General features: G+C 48.1%; 1 protein-coding gene across 4 annotated transcripts in view; it reads left to right on the top strand.

The window, feature by feature from the left end:
• rbl1 (retinoblastoma-like 1 (p107)) overlaps positions 1-26,985 on the top strand; it is a 53,538-nt gene that overhangs the window by 16,860 nt on the left and 9,693 nt on the right. For all 4 annotated transcript variants that reach the window (XM_021568398.3, XM_021568397.3, XM_021568399.3 and 1 more), the window contains 13 exons: positions 1,962-2,162; positions 9,291-9,355; positions 9,485-9,613; positions 15,669-15,826; positions 16,256-16,320; positions 16,459-16,645; positions 18,504-18,670; positions 19,081-19,193; positions 19,548-19,651; positions 19,897-20,034; positions 21,691-21,855; positions 22,252-22,384; positions 22,901-23,125. In XM_021568398.3, the coding sequence (XP_021424073.3) occupies positions 1,962-2,162; positions 9,291-9,355; positions 9,485-9,613; positions 15,669-15,826; positions 16,256-16,320; positions 16,459-16,645; positions 18,504-18,670; positions 19,081-19,193; positions 19,548-19,651; positions 19,897-20,034; positions 21,691-21,855; positions 22,252-22,384; positions 22,901-23,125 (1,850 nt within the window). The remainder of the gene's footprint in view (positions 1-1,961; positions 2,163-9,290; positions 9,356-9,484; positions 9,614-15,668; positions 15,827-16,255; positions 16,321-16,458; positions 16,646-18,503; positions 18,671-19,080; positions 19,194-19,547; positions 19,652-19,896; positions 20,035-21,690; positions 21,856-22,251; positions 22,385-22,900; positions 23,126-26,985) is intronic.

The raw sequence follows: 26,985 nt of genomic DNA, 5'->3' as shown, positions 1-26,985 counted from the left end.
CAAACTAATAAAACATGTATTGAGTCAACCCATTTTTGTTATGGCAAGCCAAAATAACTTCAGGAATCAATATTTGCTTAACAAGTCATATGTTGCATGGACTTTTTGTATGTCTTTGTACCGTGCACACAATTATTTGTAAGGTCCCTCAGCCGAGCAGGGAATTTCAAACACCGATTCAACCACAAAGACCAGGGAGGTTTTCCAATGCCTCGCAAATAATGACACCTATTGGTTTTTAAAAAGCTGACCTTTAAATATCCTTTAGAGCATGGTGAAGTTATTAATTGCACTTTGGATGGCGTATCAATACACCCAATCACTACAGAGATACAGGCATCCTTCCTAACTCAGGTTGACGGAGATGAAGGAAACCGCTCGTGGATTTCACCACGAGGCCAATGGTGATTTTGAAACAGTTAAGAGTTTTATGGCCGTGATAGGAAAACTTTGTAGTTAATCCAAAATACATAATACAACAATTCTAGAACTTGCATCCTGTTTGCATCAACTCACTAAAGTAATACTGCAAAACATGTGGGTAAGCAATTACCTTTTTTAAATCCTGATTACATAGTGTTATGTTTGGGTCAAATTTAATACAACACATGACTGAGTACCACTCTCCATATTTTCAATCATAGTGGTGGCTAAATCATGTAATGGGTATACTAGTAATCGTTAAGGACCGGGGAGTTTCAGGAGAATAAATAAACTGAACGGAACTAAGCACAGTCAAAATCCTAGAGGATAACCTGGTTGTCTGCTTTCCACCAGGCACTGGGCGATTTAATTCACTTTTCAGCAGGACAATAACCTAAAACACAAGGCCAAATCTACACTGGAGTTGCTTACCAAGAAGACAATGAATGTTCCCGAGTGGCCGAGTTAGTTTTGACTTAAATTTGCTTAAATCTGTCAAGACTTAAATTGTTGTCTAGCGAGGATCATCAAGCAATTTGAAGGGCTTGAATTTAGAAAATAATGGACATTTTGTACTGTTGGGTTCTGAGAATATTAAGATATACTTAGTCATGTCACTGATGGAGAGCTTAGGTTTAGAGGGTCTACACCAGAGGTTAAGGGTATTGGAGGAAAGTATATACTGTGTGTGCAACTAAGCTAGGAATGTGTTGAGTGCAGGGAAGCGAGTACATGTGGCAGGCATTTGATAAGGGGAGACGGGTGGAGATCTTAGAAACTAACAATGTCACTGAGGGAGAGAGAGTAATGTATAACGTTTACATTGTCAGGATATTTTTTTTGTTATCCATCAGGGATCCTCTGGGAGGAGAAGAGAGAGAGTCTGGTATCAATAACCATGACAGCCTTGAGTTGGGGAGGAGTGAGTACTTTGGGTTATAGGTCAGGTTAGATGAAGTGAGGAAGAACGGGTATCACTAAGGTTCTGTCTAGCAGCAGAGATTGGCTGTTCAGTTGTGGTGGAGGAGGAGAATAATAAAGGGTTAAATATTAGTGTATATATATTGTGTGAAATTATTTTATTTTTTGTCTGAATACAGGTGTGTCGACCCTTTGGGAAGAATTAAACTTGGTTAAGCATATCGAGTGTCTGTGAGGTTGTTTACTCTGAAAAATTAGAACCTAACAGTACAATCCATGTGTGAAAAGCTTTTTAGGGACTTACTTAGAAAGACTCACAGCTGTAATCACTGCCAAAGGTGATTCTAACCAGTATTGAATCCGTATCTAATGGGATATTTCATTTTCAATAAATTTGCAAACATTTTAAAAACATGTTTTCACTTGGTCATTATGGGTTATTGTGTTTAGATGGGTGAGAAACCCCCCCCCAATGTAATCCATTTTTAATTCAGGCTTTAACACAACAAAATGTGTAATAAGTCAAGGGTATGAATACTTTGATGGCACTTATGTGCACTGTGATTCTTTCCATAACTCGTAAGTTAATGTAATTTATTTTCATACATTGGTTTCAGTTTGATTCAGTTCTTCAACAAGATGAAGAAATGGTCGGATATGTCCAACTTATCTCAGGAATTTCGGAATCGCATGGGCCGCCTGGAGAGAACCTTTGAAGTGTCAACTGTGATCTTTCGGAAGTTTGAGCCCATATTCATGGACATGTTCCAGGATCCTCAAGGGGAGCCCCCACGACAGCCTAGAAGCAGAAAACACAGGTATAGGCCTACACTTCGCTCCCTCTCTAGCCCCATTTCCTTTTTCTGCCTCCGTCTGTCCTTCTATCTCCCTGTCTCTCTGTCTGTCTGCCTCCCTTTTATTTTAGTTCTAAAATAAAGCAAGCCTTAAATAATTAGCTTAAATAAACTGTTCCATTTTGGGAAATTGCATTCACAAATGAATGTGACCGTTTTTAGTGTTTGCTGTAGTACAACAGACTCTCTGGTACACTTCTAATTTATTTAGTAGTGTTTACATTGTTCCAAACAGTCAGAAACATTGTTGCAATCTATACAGCACCTGTTTGGCACACACAATATGCACGCAGCCAGTATTTTCCACGAGTCAAATTTAATCCAAACATCTGACTTTCCCTTTACCTCCTAAGCAACCATTTCCCTTTTCGAGTTTGTCACGTCCTCTGCATCCATTGTGTTGTCACGGTGTTCAGAGTTTGTTATACAGTGCCTTGCGAAAGTATTCGGCCCCCTTGAACTTTGCGACCTTTTGCCACATTTCAGGCTTCAAACATAAAGATATAAAACTGTATTTTTTTGTGAAGAATCAACAACAAGTGGGACACAATCATGAAGTGGAACGACATTTATTGGATATTTCAAACTTTTTTAACAAATCAAAAACTGAAAAATTGGGCGTGCAAAATTATTCAGCCCCCTTAAGTTAATACTTTGTAGCGCCACCTTTTGCTGCGATTACAGCTGTAAGTCGCTTGGGGTATGTCTCTATCAGTTTTGCACATCGAGAGACTGAAATTTTTTCCCATTCCTCCTTGCAAAACAGCTCGAGCTCAGTGAGGTTGGATGGAGAGCATTTGTGAACAGCAGTTTTCAGTTCTCTCCACAGATTCTCGATTGGATTCAGGTCTGGACTTTGACTTGGCCATTCTAACACCTGGATATGTTTATTTTTGAACCATTCCATTGTAGATTTTGCTTTATGTTTTGGATCATTGTCTTGTTGGAAGACAAATCTCCGTCCCAGTCTCAGGTCTTTTGCAGACTCCATCAGGTTTTCTTCCAGAATGGTCCTGTATTTGGCTCCATCCATCTTTCCATCAATTTTAACCATCTTCCCTGTCCCTGCTGAAGAAAAGCAGGCCCAAACCATGATGCTGCCACCACCATGTTTGACAGTGGGGATGGTGTGTTGCTTTTACAGAGACAGCCAGCGAGCGAGCGCCCGACAGAGACAGCCAGCGAGCGAGCGCCCGACAGAGACAGCCAGCGAGCGAGCGCCCGACAGAGACAGCCAGCGAGCGAGCGCCCGACAGAGACAGCCAGCGAGCGAGCGCCCGACAGAGACAGCCAGCGAGCGAGCGCCCGACAGAGACAGCCAGCCAGCGAGCGAGCACCCGACAGAGACAGCCAGCCAGCGAGCGAGCGCCCGACAGAGACAGCCAGCCAGCGAGCGAGCGCCCGACAGAGACAGCCAGCCAGCGAGCGAGCGCCCGACAGAGACAGCCAGCCAGCGAGCGAGCGCCCGACAGAGACAGCCAGCCAGCGAGCGAGCGCCCGACAGAGACAGCCAGCCAGCGAGCGAGCGCCCGACAGAGACAGCCAGCCAGCGAGCGAGCGCCCGACAGAGACAGCCAGCCAGCGAGCGAGCGCCCGACAGAGACAGCCAGCCAGCGAGCGAGCGCCCGACAGAGACAGCCAGCCAGCGAGCGAGCGCCCGACAGAGACAGCCAGCCAGCGAGCGAGCGCCCGACAGAGACAGCCAGCGAGCGCCCGACAGAGACAGCCAGCCAGCGAGCGAGCGCCCGACAGAGACAGCCAGCCAGCGAGCGAGCGCCCGACAGAGACAGCCAGACAGCGAGCGCCCGAGCTCGCTGGCGGGCGCTCGCTCGCTCGCTGTCTTTGTCGGGCGCTCGCTGTCTCGCTCGGGCGCTCGCTCGCTGTCTTTGTCGGGCGCTCGCTCGCTGTCTCGCTCGGGCGCTCGCTCGCTGGCTGTCTCTGTCGGTCGGGCGCTCGCTCGCTGGCTGTCTCTGTCGGTCGGGGGGGCGCTCGCTCGCTGTCTCTGTCGGGCGCTCGCTCGCTGTCTCTGTCGGGCGCTCGCTCGCTGTCTCTGTCGGGCGCTCGGGCGCTCGCTCGCTGTCTCTGTCGGGCGCTCGCTCGCTGTCTCTGTCGGGCGCTCGCTCGCTGTCTCTGTCGGGCGCTCGCTCGCTGTCTCTGTCGGGCGCTCGCTCTCTGTCGGGCGGGCGGGCGGGCGCTCGCTCGCTGGCTGGCTGTCTCTGTCGGTCGGACGCTCGCTGGCTGGCTGTCTCTGTCGGTCGGGCGGGCGCTCGCTCGCTCGCTGGCTGTCTCTGTCGGTCTGGCGGGCGCTCGCTCGCTGTCTCTGTCGGTCGGGCGGGCCCTCGCTGTCTCTGTCGGGCGGGCGCTCGCTGGCTGTCTCTGTCGGGCGCTCGCTCGCTCGCTGGCTGTCTCTGTCGGTCGCTCGCTCGCTCGCTGGCTGTCTCTGTCGGTCGGGCGCTCGCTCGCTGTCTCTGTCGCTCGGGCGCTCGCTGGCTGTCTCTGTCGGTCGGGCGGGCGCTCGCTCGCTGGCTGTCTCTGTCGGTCGGGCGCTCGCTCGCTCGCTGGCTGTCTCTGCCGGGCGGGCGCTCGCTCGCTCGCTGGCTGTCTCTGTCGGGCGCTCGCTGGCTGTCTCGGTCGGTCGGTCGGGCGGGCGCTCGCTCGCTGGCTGTCTCGGTCGGGCGCTCGCTCGCTCGCTGGCTTGCTGTCTCTGTCGGTCTGGCGGGCGCTCGCTCGCTGTCTCTGTCGGTCGGGCGCTCGCTGGCTTGCTGTCTCTGTCGGTCTGGCGGGCGCTCCCTCGCTGTCTCTGTCGGGCGGGCGCTCGCTGGCTGTCTCGGTCGGGCGGGCGCTCGCTCGCTGGCTGTCTCTGTCGGTTGGGCGCTCGCTGGCTGTCTCTGTCGGGCGGGCGCTCGCTCGCTGGCTGGCTGTCTCTGTCGGTCTGGCGGGCGCTCGCTCGCTGTCTCTGTCGGTCGGGCGCTCGCTCGCTGACTGTCTCTGTCGGTCGGGCGGGCCCTCGCTGTCTCTGTCGGGCGGGCGCTCGCTCGCTGGCTGTCTCTGTCGGTCGGGCGCTCGCTCGATCGTTCGCTGGCTGTCTGTCAGTCGGGCGGGCGCTCGCTTTCTGTCTCTCTCTGTCGGTCGGGCGGGCGCTCGCTGGCTGTCTCTGTCGATCGGGCGGGATCTCGCTGTCTCTGTCGGTCGGGCGCTCGCTCGTTCGCTGGCTGTCTCTGTCGGTCGGGCTGGCTGTCTCTGTCGGTCGGTCGGGCGCTCGCTGGCTGTCTCTGTCTGTCTGTCTGTCTGTCGGTCGGTCGGTCGGGCGCTCGCTCGCTTGCTGGCTGGCAGTCTCTGTCGGGCGGGAGCTCGCTGGCTGGCTGTCTCTGGCGGGCGCTCGCTCGCTGGCTGGCTGGCTGGCTGTCTCTGTCGGTCGGGCGGGCGCTGGCTGTCTCTGTCGGGCGGGCGCTCGCTCGCTGGCTGGCTGGCTCTGTCGGTCGGGCGCTCGCTCGCTGGCTGGCTGTCTCTGTCGGTCGGGCGGGCGCTCGTTGTCTCTGTCGGGCGGGCGCTCGCTGGCTGTCTCTGTCGGGCGGGCGCTCGCTCGCTGGCTGGCTGGCTCTGTCGGTCGGGCGCTCGCTCGCTGTCTCTGTCGGGCGCTCGCTCGCTGTCTCTGTCGGGCGCTCGCTGTCTCTGTCGGGCGCTCGCTCGCTGTCTCTGTCGGGCGCTCACTCGCTGTCTCTGTCGGGCGCTCGCTCGCTCGCTGGCTGTCTCTGTCGGTCGGGCGCTCGCTCGCTGTCTCTGTCGGTCGGGCGCTCGCTGGCTGTCTCTGTCGGTCGGGCGGGCGCTCGCTCGCTGGCTGTCTCTGTCGGTCGGGCGCTCGCTCGCTCGCTGGCTGTCTCTGTCGGGCGGGCGCTCGCTCGCTCGCTGGCTGTCTCTGTCGGTCGGGCGGGCGCTCGCTCGCTGGCTGTCTCGGGCGGGCGCTCGCTCGCTGGCTGGCTGTGTCTGTCTGTCTGTCGGGCGGGCGGGCGCTCGCTCGCTCGCTGGCTGTCTCTGTCGGTCTGGCGGGCGCTCGCTCGCTGTCTCTGTTGGTCGGGCGCTCGCTCGCTGGCTGTCTCTGTCGGTCGTGCGGGCCCTCGCTGTCTCTGTCGGGCGGGCGCTCGCTGGCTGTCTCTGTCGGGCGGGCGCTCGCTCGCTGGCTGTCTCTGTCGGTCGGGCGCTTGCTCGATCGTTCGCTGGCTGTCTGTCAGTCGGGCGGGCGCTCGCTCGCTTTCTGTCTCTCTCTGTCGGTCGGGCGGGCGCTCGCTGGCTGTCTCTGTCGATCGGGCGGGATCTCGCTGGCTGTCTCTGTCGGTCGGGCGCTCGCTCGTTCGCTGGCTGTCTCTGTCGGTCGGGCGCTCGCTCGTTCGCTGGCTGTCTCTGTCGGTCGGGCTGGCTGTCTCTGTCGGTCGGTCGGGCACTCGCTGGCTGGCTGTCTCTGTCTGTCGGTCGGTCGGGCGCTCGCTCGCTTGCTGGCTGGCAGTCTCGGTCGGTCGGGCGGGCGCTCGCTCGCTGGCTGGCTGGCTGTCTCTGTCTGTCGGTCGGGCGCTCGCTCGCTGGCTGGCTGTCTCTGTCGGTCTGGCGGGCGCTCGTTGTCTCTGTCGGGCAGGCGCTCTCTGTCTCTGTCGGGCGGGCGCTCGCTCGCTGGCTGGCTGTCTCTGTCGGTCTGGCGGGCGCTCGCTGTCTCTGTCGGGCAGGCGCTCGCTGTCTCTGTCGGTCGGGCGCTCGCTCGCTGTCTCTGTCGGGCGCTCGCTCGCTGTCTCTGTCGGGCGCTCGCTCGCTGTCTCTGTCGGGCGCTCGCTCGCTGTCTCTGTCGGGCGCTCGCTCGCTGTCTCTGTCGGGCGCTCGCTCGCTGTCTCTGTCGGGCGCTCGCTCGCTCGCTGGCTGTCTCTGTCGGTCGCTCGCTGGCTGTCTCTGTCGGTCGCTGGCTGTCTCTGTCGGTCGGGCGCTCGCTCGCTGTCTCTGTCGGTCGGACGCTCGCTGGCTGTCTTTGTCGGTCGGGCGCTCGCTCGTTCGCTGGCTGTCTCTGTCAGTCAGGCGGGCGCTCGCTCGCTGGCTGTCTCTCTCTGTCTGTCGGTCGGGCGCTCGCTCGCTGTCTCTGTCGATCGGGCGGGATCTCGCTGGCTGTCTCTGTCGGTCGGGCGGGCGCTCGCTTGCTCGCTGGCTGTCTCTGTCGGTTGGGCGCTCGCTGGCTGTCTCTGTCGGTCGGGCGCTCGCTCGCTGTCTCTGTCTATCGGGCGGGATCTCGCTGGCTGTCTCTGTCGGTCGGGCGGGCGCTCGCTTGCTCGCTGGCTGTCTCTGTCGGTTGGGCGCTCGCTGGCTGTCTCTGTCGGTCGGGCGCTCGCTTGCTCGCTGGCTGTCTCTGTCGGGCGGGCGGGCGCTCGCTGGCTGGCTGTCTCTGTCGGGCGGGCGGGCGCTCGCTGGCTGGCTGTCTCTGTCGAGCGGGCGCTCGCTCGCTGGCTGTCTCTGTCGGGCGGGCGCTCACTGGCTGGCTGTCTCATTCAGTCGGGCGGGCGCTCGCTCGCTGGCTGTCTCTGTCGGTCGGGCGGGCGCTCGCTCGCTGGCTGTCTCTGTCGGTCGGGCGGGTGCTCGCTCGCTGGCTGGTTGTCTCTGTCGGTCGTGCGCTCGCTCGCTGGCTGGCAGTCTCTGTCGGGCGGGCGCTCGCTGGCTGGCTGGCTGGCTGGCTGGCTGTCTCTGTCTGTCGGTCGGGCGCTCGCTCGCTGGCTGGCTGTCTCTGTCAGTCGGGCGGGCGGGCGCTCGCTGGCTGTCTCGGTCGGGCGCTCGCTCGCTCGTTCGCTGGCTGTCTCTGTCAGTCGGACGCCCGCTCGCTGGCTGTCTGTCGGTCGGGCGCTCGCTCGCTGTCTCTGTCGATCGGGCGGGATCTCGCTGGCTGTCTCTGTCGGTCGGGCGGGCGCTCGCATGCTCGCTGGCTGTCTCTTTCGGTCGGGCGCTCGCTGGCTGTCTCTGTCGGTCGGGCGCTCGCTCGTTCGCTGGCTGTCTCTGTCGGGCTGGCTGTCTCTGTCGGTCGGGCGCTCGCTCGCTCGCTGGCTGTCTCTGTCGGTCGGGCGCTCGCTGGCTGGCAGTCTCTGTCGGTCGGGCGGGCTCGCTGTCTGTCAGGTGGGCGCTCGCTGGCTGTCTCTGTCGGTCGTGCGCTCGCTCGTTCGCTGGCTGTCTCTGTCGGGCGGGCGCTCGCTCGCTGGCTCTCTCTCTGTCGGTCGGGCGGGCGCTCGCTCGCTCGCTGTCTCTGTCGGTCGGGCGCTGGCTGTCTCTGTCTGTCGGTCGGGCGGGCGCTCGCTCGCTCGTTCGCTGGCTGTCTCTGTCAGTCGGGCGCTCGCTCGCTGGCTCTCTCTCTCTGTCGGTCGGTCGGGCGCTCGCTTGCTCGCTGTCTCTTTCGGTCGGGCGCTCGCTCGCTCGTTCTCTGGCTGTCTCTGTCGGTCGGGCTGGCTGGCTGTCTCGCTCGCTGGCTGGTTGTCTCTGTCGGTCGTGCGCTCGCTCGCTGGCTGGCTGTCTCTGTCGGTCGGGCGCTCGCTGGCTGGCTGTCTCTGTCGGTCGGGCGCTCGCTCGCTGGCTGTCTCTGTCGGTCGGGCGGGCGCTCGCTGGCTGTCTCTGTCGGTCGGGCGGGCGCTCGCTCGCTGGCTGTCTCTGTCGGGCCAGCGCTCTCTGTCGGTCGGACGCTCGCTGGCTGGCTGTCTCTGTCGGTCGGGCGCTCGCTGGCTGGCTGTCTCTGTCGGTCGGGCGCTCGCTCGCTGGCTGTCTCTGTCGGTCGGGCGGGCGCTCGCTGGCTGTCTCTGTCGGTCGGGCGGGCGCTCGCTCGCTGGCTGTCTCTGTCGGGCCAGCGCTCTCTGTCGGTCGGACGCTCGCTCGCTGGCTGTCTCTGTCGGGCGGGCGCTCACTGTCTCTGTCGGTTGGGCGTTCGCTCGCTGCCTCTGTCGGTCTGGCGCTCGCTGTCTGTCACTCTCTTTACCAAAGATCTCATCACCTTTGAAATATTAATTGCATGTTTCAGACGATTGCATGAAATGCTACTTATGACATCCCATAACGGAAACCCTATCTCCCCTCTCACTATGTTAGGCGCCTGCCCTGTCACGTCAGCGATGTATTCAAATTCTGCTGGACCCTGTTTGTGTACACTAAAGGTAAGCTAGGAAATGTAATCTGTTTTCTTTAGCATGTTTTAACCAATGTGGGAAATTATGTGTAATTTAACACAATGCATTCAGTCCCACCTATTAGTGACATAATCTACTCCCCGATTGTGATTGTAGGAAATTTCCGTATGATTGGCGATGACTTGGTGAACTCATACCACCTCCTGCTCTGCTGCTTGGACTTGGTGTTTGGAAATGCCCTGCTATGCTCCAACAGGAAAGACCTTGTCAACCCACTTTTCAAAGGTAGCAAGCTGTAATTGATGTAAAAGTAGGGCTGGACGAAATGGCAAATAAATTATCACTAAATATATTTTTTAACATTTTTCATTCGATAATGATAATTATCACGATATTAATCAAATAATGTTTAAAAGGTGCATATCCGCTTCAGACTCAAGAATGCCTGAACAAACCAAAGGCTTTAATGTTTCTTATTGTCAAAAGTAGAACTCTAAAATAACATTTAACTGTAAACCCTTACAAGTTATGAACAATAAATAAAAAAATATGCATTATAACTGTTAGCCAAATTGCACATAACAGTTGAACTTGGGGTAGTTGTTGTCTTAAAAGTTACAAGCAAGAAAGACAAGTCTGTCTGGTTTCTGGCTTTAAATCTGCCCTATGGCAGGTCACTGTTGTCACCTGTGCTAAAAACACACTCTCGGGGGGGAGCTGGTCGCAGGAATGCACAGGTAGCGCTTTGCCAGGTGGCTGACTTTGGGAAGCTTTTTTTGGTGGATCTTCCGCCAGTCCAGTGGATTGATTTCACTGTCAGCATCAGGAGACAGAAGGTAGCAGCTGAGTTCCTTTTCTACCAGATGGATTTCAGTAAGACCTGTGGTGGTGGAGCATGGATTTTTTTTTTGAACTGCCCAGTGACTTTCTCTTTTTAGCTGTCAGTTGTGGTGAAGCAGCAGCAACGAAAGCCCAGCACAGGGAGACATGTCCCCAGAGGTTTCGTGACCTCTGTATTGAATAGGTGTAGTACTGGCTTCAGGTAAGACACACTGACAGAAGACTCACCAGACAGAGCATTTGTGATTTCTAGGAGTGGGGTCAATGCCTGGTTGATGGACTCAAGAACACCTACAGTTAAAGTCGGAAGTTTACATATACCTTAGCCAAATATATTTAAACTCAGTTTTTCACCATTCCTGACATGTAATCCTAGTAAAAATTCCCTGTCTTAGGTCAATTAGGATCACCACTTTATTTAAAGAATTGGAAATATCAGAGTAATAGTAGTGATTTATTTCAGCTTTTTTAAATTTCATCACATTCCCAGTGTGTCAGAAGTTTACATACACTCAAATTAGTATTTGGTAGCATTGCCTTTAAATTGTTTAACTTGGGTCAAACGTTTCGGTAGCCTTCCACAAGCTTCCCACAATAAGTTGGGTGAATTTTGGCCCATTCCTCCTGACAGAGCTGGTGTAACTGAGTCAGGTTTGTAGGCCTCCTTGCTCGCACATGCTTTTTCAGTTCTGCCCACAACTTTTCGATGGGATTGAGGTCAGGGCTTTGTGATGGCCACTCCAATACCTTGACTTTGTTGTCCTTAAGCCATTTTGCCACAACTTTGGAAGTATGCTTGGGGTCATTGTCCATTCGGAAGACCCATTTGCGACTAAGCTTTAACTTCCTGACTGATGTCTTGAGATGTTGCTTCAATATATCCATATTTTTACCTCCCTCATGATGCCATCTATTTTGTGATGTGCACCAGTCCCTCCTGCAGCAAAGCACCCCCACAACATGATGTGCACCAGTCCCGTGCTTCACGGTTGGGATTGTGTTCTTCGGCTGGCAAGCCTCCCCCTTTTCCCTCCAAACATAACGATGGTCATTATGGCCAAACAGTTCTATTTTTGTTTCATCAGACCAGATGACATTACTCCAACAAGTATGATATTTGTCCCCATGTGCAGTTGCAAACCGTAGTCTGGCTTTTTTATGGCGGTTTTGGAGCAGTGGCTTCTTCCTTGCTGAGCAGCCTTTCAAGGTTATGTTGACATAGAACTCCTTTTACTGTGGATATGGATACTTTTGTACCTGTTTTCTCCAGCATCTTCACATGGTCCTTTGCTGCTGTTCTGGGATTGATTTGCACTTTTCACACCAAGATACGTTCATCTCTGGGAGACAGAACGCGCCTCCTTCCTGAGCGGTATGACGGCTGCATGGTCCCATGGTGTTTATATTTGCATACTATTGTTTGTACAGATGAACGTGGTACCTTCAGGTGTTTGGAAATTGCTCCCAGGGATGAAACGGACTTGTGGACGGCAAAAAATATATATATGTCTTGGCTGATTACTTTTGATTTCCCATGATGTCAAGCAAAGGGGGACTGAGTTTGAAGGTAGGCCTTGAAGTATATCCACAGGTACACCTCCAATTGACTCAAATGATGTCAATTAGCCTATCAGAAGCTTCTAACGCCATGACATCATTTTCTGGAATTTTCCAAGCTGTTTAAAGGCACAGGCAACTTAGTGCATGTAAACTTCTGATCCACTGCAATTGTGATTTAAGTGAATTAATCTGTCTGTAAACAATTGTTGTAAAAATGACCTGTCATGCATAAAGTAGATGTCCCAACCGACTTGCCAAAGCTATAGTTTGTTAACTTCTTATGGCTGCAATCCCGTTAACCTGGTGTGACTCTAGGGGCAGTATTTTCATTTTTGGAGAAAAAAAAACGTTCCTGTTTTAAACGGGATATTTTGTCAGGACAAGATGTTAGAATATGCAAATAATTGACAGCTTTGGATAGAAAACACTAACGTTTCAAAAAATGTAAAGACATTGTATGTGACTATCACAGAACTGATGTTGCAGGCGAAAGCCTGAGAAAAATCCAATCTGGAAGTGCCCCATATTTTGAAAGGGCTGCGTTCCAATAAGTCCCTATTGAGCTGTGAATGTGCTATCAACCAGCTTACGCTTTCTACGTATTCCCCAAGGTGTCTACAGCATTGTGACGTAGTTTTAAGCATTTATGTTGAAGAATAGCTGTAGGCGGCAACATTGCGTAAGTGGTCACCTGATGGCTCCCAGGGTGATTCTCGCGTAAAATACAGAGGTAGCCATTACTCCAATCGGTCCTACTGGAAAAACTAATTGTCCCGTCGGATATATTATCGAATAGATATTTGAAAAACACCTTGAGGATTGATTATAAACAACGTTTGCCATGTTTCTGTCGATATTATGGAGCTAATTTGGAATATATTTCGCCGTGTTCGTGACTGCAATTTCCTGGCGATTTCTCAGCCAAACGTGAAGAACAAACGGAGCTATTTTTTGCTATAAAGCATATTTTGAAAATCTGAGATGACGGGGTGATTAACAAAAGGCTAAGCTGTGTTCCAATATATTTCACTTGTGATTTTCATGAATAGGAAGATTTTCTAGGAAGATTTATGTCTGTTGCGTTATGCTAATTAGTGTCAGGAGATGATTACGCTCCCGGACCCGAGATGGGGAGTCACAAGAAATTAACGGGAGTGATATGACAACAGCCAGTGAAAGTGCAGGGCGCCAATTTCAAAACATCAAACATCTCATAATTAAAATTCCTCAAACATACATGTATCTCATACCATTTTAAAGCTAATCTTGTTGTTAATCCCACCACAGTGTCCGATTTCAAATATGCTTTACAGCAAAAGCACCACAAACGATTGTTAGGTCACCACATAGCCACAGAAAAACAGCCATTTTTCCAGCCAATGAGGAGTCACAAAAACCACAAATAGAGATCAAATTAATCACTAACCTTTGATGATCGTCATCAGGTGACACTCATGTTACACAATACATGTATGTTTTGTTTGATAAAGTTCATATTTATCAAAATATGAGTTTACATTGGCGCTTTACGTTCACTAGTTCCAAAAACATCCAGTGATTTTGCATAGCCACATCATTCAACAGAAATACTCATCATAAATGTAGATGATAATACAAGTTATACACATGGAATTACAGATATACCTCTCCTTAATGCAACCGCTGTGTCTGATTTCAAAGAAACTTTACGGAATAAGCAAACCATGCAGTAATCTGAGACGGCGATCAGAATAATTAGTCACAATAGCCGCCATGTTGGCGTCAACATAAACAAGAAATTACATGCTAAATATTCCCTTACCTTTGATCTACATCAGAAAGCACTCCAGGAATCCCAGGTCCACAATTAATGTTTGTTTTGTTCGATAATGTACGTTATTTATGCCCAAATACCCTCTTTTGTTAGTGCGTTTGGTATACATATCCAAACGCTCATTCTGGTCAGCGTTACTTTGGACAAAAACTTTTAAAAGTTATATTACAGGTCGAAGAAACATTTCAAACTAAGTACAGAACCAATCATTAGGATGTTTTTAACATATAGCTTCAATAAAGTTCCAACCGGAGTATTCCTTTGTGTCTTCATGAGCAATGGAACGCAAGTGGATACCATGAGGAATAAGCATGATCAGAAAATGGCTGACTGCCAGACACCTGATAGATTCTGCTCTCATTCACTCCCACAACACAGTAGTCTCATTCAAATTTATATTGCTGGTTGACATCTAGTGGAACCCCTAGGCAGTGCAACATCATTAATATCTCAAGGGGATTTCATTGGGAACTGTGGTGAATACATACAAAGCTCAGATTTCTCACTTCCTGTTTTGATTTCTCCTCAGGATTTTGCCTGCCAAATAAGTTCTGTTATACTCACAGACATCATTCAAACAGTTTTAGAAACTTTAGATTGTTTTCTATCCAATACTAATAATAATATGCATATATTAGCAACTGAGACTGAGGAGCAGGCCGTTTACTTTGGGCATCTTATTCATCCAAGCTACTCAATACTGCCCCCCAGCCATAAGAAGTTAACAAGAAATTTGTGGAGTGGTTGAAAAACGAGTTTTAATGACTCCAACCTAGAAGATGATACCTGGCAGTTGCCCTAGAACAGCACAAGTTGGTGACAGAGCAGCCTACCAGGTGGGGATCACGTCAAAAGATGGTGCAAAGAGCACTGGAGCAGGAGAAAGCCATTTCACACGTCTTGTCCAGTGACAAGACACAACTTAGCTCCCACCTATAGAGATATACAGTTGAAGTCGGAAGTTAACGTATGTCATCGGGAAAGTATGATGTTTGAAGGCATTTCGAAGATTCCACTCTGTCAATATAGTGGATAGTGAGGCTAATATAAGGCTCTGACGTGTGACTAGACCACAGATATGTAATAGTAGCAAAATACTTAATCTTTAAGCAGTTCCTAAACTTTTTCCCTACAGTCGGCGTAGAGTTTAGGCAGTGAGAGAGATGTTTGCGGCCAGAGAGAACGTACCTGGGGTCAATTAAATTGATAAGCCTCTTGAAACCTTCCTTTTCGGCTGTGCTAATTGGTAGCATGTCCTTGGCAATGCAATGCATAATAGCATTTGTGATGTCTTTTCGATGTTTGCTCGTAGGGCATAAACGCTGTCAGTGTTGACTGCTTTGGGCGAACATCCCTAGATTGGCTGGTGCTTGAGGGGCGTTTATCAATACCGTGGCACAAACTCAAACTTTCAGCATGTTCCAAAGAGTGATTTTGCTTCAGATGGTGAACAAGGTTTGTCGTATTACCAGACTTGGTAGCCACCTGTCTACGGCACAAGTCACACCAAACATTGCTCTGCTCTTTGTCGGACTTCAAAAAACCAAACCACCTACAAATAACAAACAGTTGAACCCTTTTTATCAATAATTTCTGAGTTGGAAGCTGCTCCTACTCCATGGCTATCACCGCCACTTTTCGCCTACATCACTCATTTTTCAAGGTGCTAAGTGGTTTTTAGTGTGCCTATACCTCTCCACGTGCATATTGTCACTTCTCTGCACGTTCCTGCTGCGTCAGAGGGAAAATGGACTGCTGTACCTAATTATTCTTTATCGACAATATTGAAAATTAATCTGAACTTTTTTATCGTTATTGAGGGAAGTAATTACCTCTAATTATTGATATTGATTTATCGCCCAGCCCTACGTAAGTAATTTGCAACCAATAACAAAACACAGCTACATTAGAAAAGGTAATAAATAAAATGAAGCGAGCTGATGACACTTATTTGACTTACTCATTCAGACTTAAATTATGAAAAATAGCATTATACTTTTGAATATGAGATAAATGGAGAAAGGGGCAGATGAATCAGTGGTGATGCGTCAATAACATACTGAAGAGTGGAGATAAACAAAACAAAATGTAAAAATGTTCTTTGACCTTGGCTTCCTTTGTCCTCAGGCATGCCCAGCATCTTCAGGTTGGAAAACAACACCCCGGACGAGCCGCCATGTGTCATCGATCGGCTGTGTGAGCTACACGACGGCTTGGTGGTGGAGGCCAAGGGCATCAAGGAGCACTACTTCAAGCCCTACATTAAAAGGCTCTTTGAGCGGCAGGTGAGACCCCTCATTAAAACAATGACAACCTGCTATCTGGAGGAGTACTGTGGTGGGTTAAAACGACCATGCCCCACACACACACAAAAGCTCAGTAATGTACACATTCCATAATCCAACCACAAACCCCTACACATAAAATGTTCAGACACATGCCCCCCCCCCCCAGCCAAGGTAATTTCTCTTCTTCTGTCAGTCCTTCTGTGGGAGGATTCCCCTATCCACAGCTCATAAATACAGATGCCGGCATAATTAATTTTGAATATAGTAAATCCTGTGGGAGATAGTAGTTGGAACATCTTTTTGTCTGGACTAGAATAAAATGATCCTTGAAAATATGGGAAAGTGCATCAGTCTCGTTTGATCCCTGCGAGGGAACTGTTAAGCCCCCAGGGCCCAGTGTGTTGACTCATTCATTGTCTTCTCCAGATACTTAAAGGGAATGAGGAGCTGCTCACTGATCTTCTGGACACACCAAATTTCATAGATAACAAGTAAGTTTGTTATTGTATCCTAATCTGTCATTTGTAGAGGTGCCTAGAATGTTTTCAATCTCGGTCACGTTTGAAGCTTCTTGTGTTTAACATTGCTTGCTTATGGTCTGATAACGTGTGTGTGTGTGTGCCACCCAGTAAAGCGATAAACCGGGAGTATGAGGAGTATGTGCTGACTGTGGGGGACTTTGACGAGAGGGTGTTCCTGGGGGCGGATGCCGATGAGGAGATCGGGACACCCAGGAAGGCTGCACCAGAACCCCGGGCCTGCCAGCTATCAGCCCGCATGCAGGTGGAGAGCAACCTGCAACAGCACTTTGAGAAGGTAGAAACCTGAAGCCAGTTAAATTCCTAAACATATAGCTGAAAATCAACAGGGATGAGGCTAATTTATGGCACTATCTCCGCAAACTAACTGAACAGATGTTTTTTCCTGATTATTCATAAAATATAGATTTTTCTAATTAAATTGCCACATGCTGCTAAAAAAATGCCCTCTGTCTTGTCTGTGTTCGCCACATCTTTGCTAATGTCATCTCGCTAAATAATGTTGTGAATAAAATGTGAAAGAGTGAGTCCACTCTCCCATTTTCAGTCACAAATCAAAATCCTGCCACTAGCGGGACACCTCGATAGCATCCGGTGAAATGGCAGAGCGCCAAATTACTATTAATATGAAACTTTCATGAAATCACAAGTGAAATACAACAAAATAAAGCTTAACTTGTTGTTAACTTCTTGATACTACCCTTCCCGGATCCGGGTGCGTAATCATCGCCTGAAACTAATTAGCATAACGCAGCGGACATAAATATCCCTAGAAAATATTCCTATTCATGAAAATCACAAATGAAATATATTGAGACACAGCTTAGCCTTTTGTTAATCACCCTGTCATCTCAGATTTTCAAAATATGCTTTACAGCCAACGCTAGACAAGCATTTGTGTATCATAGCCTAGCATAGCATTATGCCCTGCTAGCAGCAGGCAACATTTTCACGAAAATAAGAAAAGCAATCAAATGAAATAATTTACCTATTAACTTCGGATGTTTTCACTCACGAGACTCCCAGTTAGATAGCAAATGTTCCTTTTTTCCAAAAAATATTATTTTTGTAGGCGAAATAGCTCCCGTTTGTTCTTCACGTTTGGCTGAGAAATCGACTGGAAAATGCGGTCACTACAACGCCAAAATAGCTCCATAATATCGACAGAAACATGGCAAACGTTGTTTAGAATCAATCCTCAAGGTGTTTTTCACATATCTATTCGATAATATATCCACCGGGACAATTGGTTTCTCATTAGAAGTGATTGGAATAATGGCTACTTCTGTACTTTACGCAAGATTTTCTGCGGTAGCCATCATGTGACCACTTGCTCAATGTGGTCCCTTACGGCTATTCTTCAACATAAATGCGTAAAAAGACGTCACAATGCTGTAGACACCTTGGGGAATATGTAGAAAACGTAAGCTCATTCGTAGCCCATTCACAGCCATATAAGGAGTCATTGGCATGCAGCGCTTTCAAAATATGGGGCACTTCCTGATTGGATTTTTATCTGGGTTTCACCTGTAACATCAGTTCTGTTGCACTCACAGACAATATCTTTGCAGGTTTGGAAACGTTAGTGATTTCTATCCAAAGCTGTCAATTATATGCATAGTCGAGCATCTTGTCGTGACAAAATATCCCGCTTAAAACGGGAACGTTTTTTTATCCAAAAATGAAATACTGCCCCAGAGTTTCAAGAGGTTAAAAAAAATACAACTTCTACCTCATTTTTCCAAAAACCAGCCCGAAACTCTTTCTAAAGACTGTTGACATCTAGTGGAAGCCCTAGGAACTGCAATCGGGGACGATTTCACCCAATGAAATCAGTGGTATTTATTTTTAATGGTTTGTCCTCTGGTTTTTGCTTCTGTTATACTCAGACATTATTCTAACAGTTTTAGAAATTCTAGAGTGATTTCTATCCAAATCTTCAAATTTTATATGCATATCCTAGCTTCTGGGCCTGAGTAGCAGGCAGTTTCCTTTGGGCACGCTTTTCATCCGGACGTCAAAATACCGCCCCCTATCCCAAACAAGTTTTAAGGGGCTTAAACAGAGATAATGTGACTCCTATGACTTTGATAGGAAATAAAACCTTTTTCTGTCGTGTGTGTGTCTGTGTGCAGAAGCGCACCCTGGCCCCCTCCACTCCTCTGACAGGCAGGCGTTACCTGAAGGAGAAGGAGCTACTGGTGACCCCCGTGTCCTCGGCCACGCAAAGCGTCAGCCGACTCCAGAGCATGGTCTCGGGCCTGCGTAGCGCCCCCAGCGAGGCCCTGATGCAGATATTCAAGTAAGCTCACATCCACTGCCTCAAATGTCCATTAGTGTATAGGGACATTTTCATGGACCCAGATCTGAGATGAAGCCTCTTCCTGGATTAAAGATGTCGAATCTATGGAGAATCTCCATTTGAAAGTGTGTTTTAGTCCAGGACTGGGTTTATAACAAGGGTCGGGGAAACCGTTGCTACATGTTAAATAGTTTTGTCTAAACTAGGCATGTTAATCTGGTTTTGGGTCAATTACAATTCAGGAAGTAAACGAAAATTAAAATTTTCACATTGAAATGTAATTGCCCCTAACTGTGATTTTGGTTGATAAATCAAGTCCCAGGGAGAGGAGAAACAGAGGCCACTGCGACTTGAATTGGACGGTATGTGGTGTTTAACTGTTTTGGCCCTGTGACTTTTTCCACCTGTAGGTCATGTTCGCGGGACCCCATCGTAGCCATTCTGAGCAGAGTGAAAACCCTGGGCGAGACGTTTAAGCAACATTACACAAAGGACTCAGAGGAGCTGCCTGGATCACACATGGGTGAGATACCAGACACACATGCAGATGGAATACATTGAGCATGTAGAAATAGGGGTTAAATATGCTTGGAGACGGGGTACATCACAAATGTCAAAAAGTAAACATTGGTACACAAAGTGGACTTAGTACACAACTGCTCAAACACTCTTTTGCTATTTACCTTAAGTGTTCTGTCAAACATGCCTCAAAATTATGAGGTGTCTCCATCTACTGTGCATGTTCTGTTTTCTATGCATATTACTTCTACGTTTGATCAGGCAAAAAGCAGACACAAGACCACTATTGAATTAAGATAATGGGTCAATGAAAGCTTGCATGTTCTTCTTAATGCCATTTCTTGGCCCCTTCGTTCAGATTTTGCTGAGAACAGGATGAAGCTGGCTGAAATCCTCTATTACAAGATCCTTGAGAACGTCATGGCCCAAGAGACAAGGAGGCTGCACGGCAAAGACATGGCTGTAAGTTACACCTGGGTCGTGTTCATTAGGGTACACAGTATATGAAATGACAACTGAAAAAGTGTTTATTGGACGAGTTCAGATAGTGCCTCTCTGTTTCAGACCGCTTTCTTCTGTTTCATGCTATGGCACACATCTATATGGTAACTAACGCTTACAGATATGAAGAATAGCAAAGCTAATGTGTGATGGTGCATTGCATCAGACTGTTGGACATTCAGTGTGCCAATGACTGAACATTCTAGGTGCTGCTGGAGCAGGACATCTTCCACTGCTCTCTGATGGCCTGCTGTCTGGAGGTGGTGCTGTTTGCCTACAGCTCCCAGCGCACCTTCCCCTGGATCATCAGCATCTTCAAACTACGACCGTTCTACTTCTTCAAGGTAAGTGGCCCGCCGCCTAGCTGCACTCGCACGCAAACACTCAATCACAGTAGATTCTAATCAACCCCCCCCTTTCTACTCTGCCGCTACTCTGTTATTATCTATCCATAGTCACTTTAACAAAAGTCCCTGCTCATCTGCGTGAACGTGCCTTAGGCATGCTGCAAGGAGGCATGAGAACTGCAGATGTGGCCAGGGCAATACATTGCAATGTCTGTACTGTGAGACACCTAAGACAGAGCTACAGGGAGACAAGATGGACAGCTGATCGTCCTCGCAGTGGCAAATTACGTGTAACAACACCTGCGCAGGATCGGTAGATCCGAACATCACACCTGCGGGGCAGGTACAGGATGGCAACAACTGCCCGAGTTAGAGCAGGAACGCACAATCCCTCCATCAGTGCTCAGACTGTCCACAGGTCCCCACCAGACATCACCGGCAAGAACGTCGCCTATGAGCACAAACCCACCGTCGCTGGACCAGACAGGACTGGAAAAAAGACTCACTGACGAGTCGCGCTTTTGTCTCACCAGGGGTGATGGTCGGATTCGCGTTCATCGTCGAAGGAATGAGCGTTACACCGAGGCCTGTACTCTGGAGCGGGATCGATTTGGAGGTGGAGGGTCCGTCATGGTCTGGGGCAGTGTGTTACAGCATCATCGGACTGAGCTTGTTGTCATTGCAGGAAATCTCATCACTGTACGTTACAGGGAAGACATCCTCCTCCCTCATGTGGAACCCTTCCTGCAGGCTTATCTGACATGACTCTTCAGCATGACAATGCCACCAGCCATACTGCTCGTTCTGTGTGTGATTTTCTGCAAGACAGGAATGTCAGTGTTTTGCCATGGCCAGCGAAGAGCCCGGATCTCAATCCCATTGAGCACGTCCAGCAGGTATATTTCACTGGTCGTCCCCAAAGCCAACACTTCCTTTGGCCGCCTTTCCTTCCAGTTCTCTGCTGCCAATGACTGGAACAAATTGCTAAAATCACTGAAGCTGGACACTTATCTCCCTCTCTAACTTTTAAGCATCAGCTGTCAGAGCAACTTACCGATCACTATACCTGTACACAGCCCATCTGTAAATGACACACTCAACTGTTAACTCGAAATGACACAACGACAAGGTTCCAGTTTAACAAATTTTACTATACCGTATGAACACCCTCAAAGGTTGCCATTATTCTCAAGGCTAGGTCCACCAACCACCAGACTTCATGCGCATGCGTACTCTTGACTGAGTGATAGCCCCGCAATAACAGAAATATTGGGATACTTAAAACATGAACTTAACAATAACTACCTCATCCCCATATTGTTATTTATCTTGCTCTTTTGCACCCCAGTATCTCTACTTGCACATCATCATCTGCACATCTATCACTCCAGTGTTAATACAAAATTCTAATTATTTCACCTCTATGGCCTATTTATTGCCTATCTATTACTGTACATAGATTTTCTCTATTGTGTTATTGACTGTACGTTTGTTTGTTTAACTGTTGTTTTTGTCGCTTTGCTTTATCTTGGCCAGGTCGCAGTTGTAAATGAGAACTTGTTCTCAACCGGCCTACCTGGTGAAATAAAAATGTCTACTGGTACACACACACACTATCTGATGTCAAACTACGCTGAAAATGTGCACATGCAGGTGATTGAGGTGTTCATCCGCTCGGAAGAGGGCCTGTCCCGGGACATGGTGAAGCACCTGAACTCCATCGAAGAGCAGGTGCTGGAGTGCCGGGCCTGGACAGCAGACTCTGTGCTGTGGGAGGCCCTGCAGCAGGCTCACAACAAGGTCCCCACCGTGGAGGAGGTGAGCACCCAAGAAACACTACAACTACAATGCACAGCCCATGGGGGATCTACTGTACATCAGATTTTTTTTTTTTTTTTTTTTTTTTTTTTTTTACTGTTGTGGTTAATAAGTTATAAGATGCATTAATTGAACTTTTGGAATGTGGTGAGCTAGATCCTGTCTCTGTCTTTAACTGACAAAGCATTTCTGTGGTTAACTGTGCCTAGTGCATTTTGATTTGGCACTTAAACCCTACAAATTACAATAATGCAAGCCATATAATAGTAGAAGTACGTGATCCAAGGTAACATGGACCAAATTGAATTCTCATAAGGCCAGGTGTCAGTTAACCATTTACAAATATATCGATTCTTAACTATTCCTAACTGATCTTCCTCCCCCTACCATATCCAGGTGAACTTCCCCAGTAGTTTTGACACGGGGAGCAGTAGTGCTGGTCCCTCCCACCTCCCTCTGGTGGCCCTCTCCCCCATCATCCACCCTCGCATCCGCGAGTTTAGGACGGGCCTGAGCAGCGCACGCAAAGGTAGGCCACCTTGAGGTGTTAGAGCCTCTCTCTCAATTAGTCTTTCCACGATTCCTCGCATTGTATCTCCTTCCCACCTCAACCGCATTGGAGGAGAAGTTACAAGGACCTTATCAAATCTGCTTCAGAAAGAGGCAGGTAGAAGGGATGTGAGGAATTGAGAACATCTAAATTGAGAAAGAGACAATATGTCAGCATTTCTTATTTTTCTCCTTTTGGTGTATGTCAGTATTTTATGTCAGTGTGTCCTCACTCAGCCACTAGAGGGAGGTTGTATCATAATCTTCGGGTTCACATGGAGTGGTGTGACTTTAATGTCCCTTTTGATAACAGTAGACTGTACATCCATATTGTCCTATAACAATATGGATGTACAATAACATGAAAGCTCTAAATTCTGTGCCCGTCTGTGTTACGATGAAATAAAGCCACGTAATTTTCTACTCAGGCTTATGCTAAGTTCCCCAGGAAAATGAATGCTCTTTTAAGTCTAACAAACTGAACCTCTTTTCCCAGACATTCCTCCGTCGCCCTTATCCGTCCACGACCGTTACAGCTCCCCGGCGGCGGGCAGTGCCAAGCGGCGTCTGTTTGGGGACGACAGCAGCAGCCAGGCCCAGCAGTCTCCGTCCCTTGCCAAGAGGCTCATGTTCACACCCGGCGGGACGCTGAAGATCGACACTCCCACCATACTCAATATGACCACAGCCAACGGCCAGCAGCTCAGCATCCCACTGCAAGGTACACCTGCGATGATAACACTCATCGCACGCTGTGGTATTTATACAAATTTTTGGTCAGTTAAATTAATGATTTATACGGATCAATCCATTTGAATTCAATCACTTTTTGATAGCACCCCTTTTGATTTGAACGGAACCTTCCATACATATTTACCCATTGTAGAAGTGCTCAGAAAGTTACTTTTTGGACCTGAATGCCAAAACATTTAACAGATAAAGGTGCTTAGAGTTGACCCATTTTGCATACCATGAGATATCCATGTCTTAATCACTGGAAAAGATCAACATAATTTAAAAGCTTACAAACAGGGTTGTCAAACTATTTGATAACTTCTGGGGGAGAAATTATTTTTAATTAAAAAACATACCATTATCCTCAATTACTGTTGTAGTTTAGACCATATTTTACATCTAAGGTAGGGATTGGCAGCTAGTGTTGCTTTTTGTAGTCCCCCGGATCAAACGTTGTCAAGAGGGTGGCTTCTGAAATGTTTTGCTCACAATTTCACTTAGGGCCCCCAGACTGTTGGTATGGATGTAGGAACCGTCTATGACTACAGCCACCCTAGTCATAGACTGTTCTCTCTGCTACTGCACGGAAAGCGGTTCCGGATCGTAAAGTCTAGGTCTAAGAGGCTTTTAAACAGCTTCTACCCCCAAGCCATAAGACTCTTGAACATGTGATCAAATGGCTACCCATTTGCATTAATAATTTGCATTGCCCCCCTCTTACGCTGCTGCTTTTCTGTTTATTATCTATGCATAGTCACTTTAATAACTCTACCTACATGTACATATTACCTCAACTAACCGGTGCCCCTGCACATTGACTCTGTACTGGTACCCCCCTATATATAGCCTCACTATTGTTATTTTCAGCTGCTCTTTAATTATTTGTTTTTTCTTTAAAAAAAATCCTAACTGCATTGTTGGTTAAGAGCTTGTAAGTAAGCATTTCTCTGTTGTATTCTGTGCATGTGACAAATACCGTTTTATTTCAGGTATGCAGACCCGTGAGCCACTGGATGAGTTCAGATTTTTGTGTGGCGCACATCCCTGATCGAAGGTTTTTGTGTTGTGCTAGCCATCGGTTGAGCCACAACATGCTCTTGAATACAGGCTGGTTGTCAGGTTTTGGCTTATAAATGTACTTTTTAAATGGTACCACAAAGAGAATGTTGAGTTGAGTGGGAATATCTTTTTTTTTGGGGGGGGGGCTTTATTATACTGTCAATCCTCCATAGGAAACCTATTGAAATGTAGATAATAGAATAGACATGACAATTTTAAGTTAGCAGTGGGTGGACCGGCAGCCATCTTTGTCGTTGTAATTAGAAGTAAAAAAATAAATTCAATTTTACATTTCAATGGTGTACCAGCTATATTGCAGTGTCTTTAAGGGATAGGTTCGTTAAATGAGTTATATTTATATGATAGAAATGACACCCATCCTGTATTCAAGACAAATTTGTCTCTCAACCGATGGTAGGCAAAACACAACCTCAGCTGATGTGAAATAGGGTCTATGCTACATTGTTCTCCATATTTTTTAAATAGGGAGCCAATTAGATTTTAGCACTTATTTCCATGACTGATCAAAACACATTTTTCTCATGGCTCTCTTTTCCCTCAGCAGCAGACATGGTGAGCAAATGTTTGGAACATTGACTCGCAATACATATAGAATCGTGAAAATCGTATCGGCACCTTAAGTATCGTGATTAATATCGGTCCCAGGCAATTCCCAGCCCTAATGCAAATATGGAAAACAAATGGCTGTTTCCGCATTTTTAGATAATTGACGGTAAGTTGAAAATGACTTTTTATTCAAGCAATTTTTTTTTCACCAGAATGTTTTGGACTCTAAAAAGTAACTTTCTGGCCACTTCTTCTATGTGAAAACATGTATGGAAATATTTGTTTAAACCAAAAGGGGTGCTGTCAAAAAGAGATTGAATTAACACGTATTTACCCAGCAGTGGAAGAAGTACCCAATTGTCATACTTGAATAAAAGTAAAGCTTTTTAGAAAATTACTCAAGTGAGTCACCCAGTAAAATACTACTTGAGTAAAAGTCTAAAAGTATTTGGTTTTAAGTATACTTAATTATCAAAAGGAAAAGTACAAATAATTTAAAATTCCTTATATTAAGTAAACCAGATGGTACCATTTTCTAGTTTTTTACTGAAAGCCAGGGACATAATCCAACACTCAACATAATTTATAAATGAAGCATGTGTGTTTAGTCAGTCCACCAGATCAGAGGCAGTAGGGATGACCAAAGTTGTTCTCTTGATAAGCGCATGAATTTGACAGTTTTCCTGACCTACTAAGCATTCAAAGTGTAACGAGTACTTTTGGGTGTCAGGGAAAATGTATGGATTAAAAAGTACATTTATTTTCTTTAGGAATGTAGTGAAGCAAAAGTAAATTGTCAAAAATATAAATAGTGAAATACAGATACCCCAAAACTACTTAGTTAAGGAGTACTTTAAAGTATTTTAACTTAAGTACTTTAAACCACTGGATTTACCCATACCCATCTTGTGGCTGATGTTTATTTTTTAATTAAGGAGAATGCCTTTAAAAAGCGACGAACAAACCCTAAAGGATACCACTACGGTTCTAGAGGATAGTGGTGTCCTCAGATTTATTTTGTCCGTATCTTGTATAACAATCTCTGATAAATGGTCTGCAGACTTCAGCTAACAAATAAATTAATATAGAATGTGTTAAGTTATTCTCGAAGATTGAGTAGCGACTAAAAATCATGATCAATTTGGTACCATCACACACGCAACTAGTTTTCCTGAATTTTCAGTCATCTATGGTTACTTTGGACATTTATAGTTGAACTATTTAGTATTAATATACACTGCTCAAAAAAATAAAGGGAACACTTAAACAACACAATTTAACTGCAAGTCAATCACACTTCTGTGAAATCAAACTGTCCACTTAGGAAGCAACACTGATTGACAATAAATTTCACATGCTGTTGTGCAAATGGAATAGGTGGAAATTATAGGCAATTAGCAAGACACCCCCAATAAAGGAGTGGTTCTGCAGGTGGTGACCACAGACCACTTCTCAGTTCCTATGCTTCCTGGCTGATGTTTTGGTCACTTTTGAATGCTGGCGGTGCTTTCACTCTAGTGGTAGCATGAGACGGAGTCTACAACCCACACAAGTGGCTCAGGTAGTGCAGCTCATCCAGGATGGCACATCAATGCGAGCTGTGGCAAGAAGGTTTGCTGTGTCTGTCAGCGTAGTGTCCAGAGCATGGATTCGCTACCAGGAGACAGGCCAGTACATCAGGAAACGTGGAGGCCGTAGGAGGGCAACAACCCAGCAGCAGGACCGCTACCTCTGCCTTTGTGCAAGGAGGAGCAGGAGGAGCACTGCCAGAGCCCTGCAAAATGACCTCCAGCAGACCACAAATGTGCATGTGTCTGCTCAAACGGTCAGAAAACGACTCCAGGAGGGTGGTATGAGGGCCCGACGTCCACAGGTGGGGGTTGTGCTTACAGCCCAACACCGTGCAGGACGTTTGGCATTTGCCAGAGCACACCAAGATTGACAAATTCGCCACTGGCGCCCTGTGCTCTTCACAGATGAAAGCAGGTTCACACTGAGCACATGTGACAGACGTGACAGAGTCTGGAGACGCCGTGGAGAACATTCTGCTGCCTGCAACATCCTCCAGCATGACCGGTTTGGCGGTGGGTCAGTCATGGTGTGGGATGGCATTTCTTTGGGGGGCCGCACAGCCCTCCATGTGCTCGCCAGAGGTAGCCTGACTGCTATTAGGTACCGAGATGAGATCCTCAGACGGTTGGCCCTGGGTTCCTCCTAATG

The sequence above is a fragment of the Oncorhynchus mykiss genome, chromosome 17 (assembly GCF_057628025.1).
Source record: "Oncorhynchus mykiss isolate SJ-2025 chromosome 17, ASM5762802v1, whole genome shotgun sequence".
In the NCBI taxonomy this organism is placed as follows: domain Eukaryota; kingdom Metazoa; phylum Chordata; class Actinopteri; order Salmoniformes; family Salmonidae; genus Oncorhynchus; species Oncorhynchus mykiss.
This window is presented reverse-complemented; position numbering and strand designations above follow the sequence as displayed.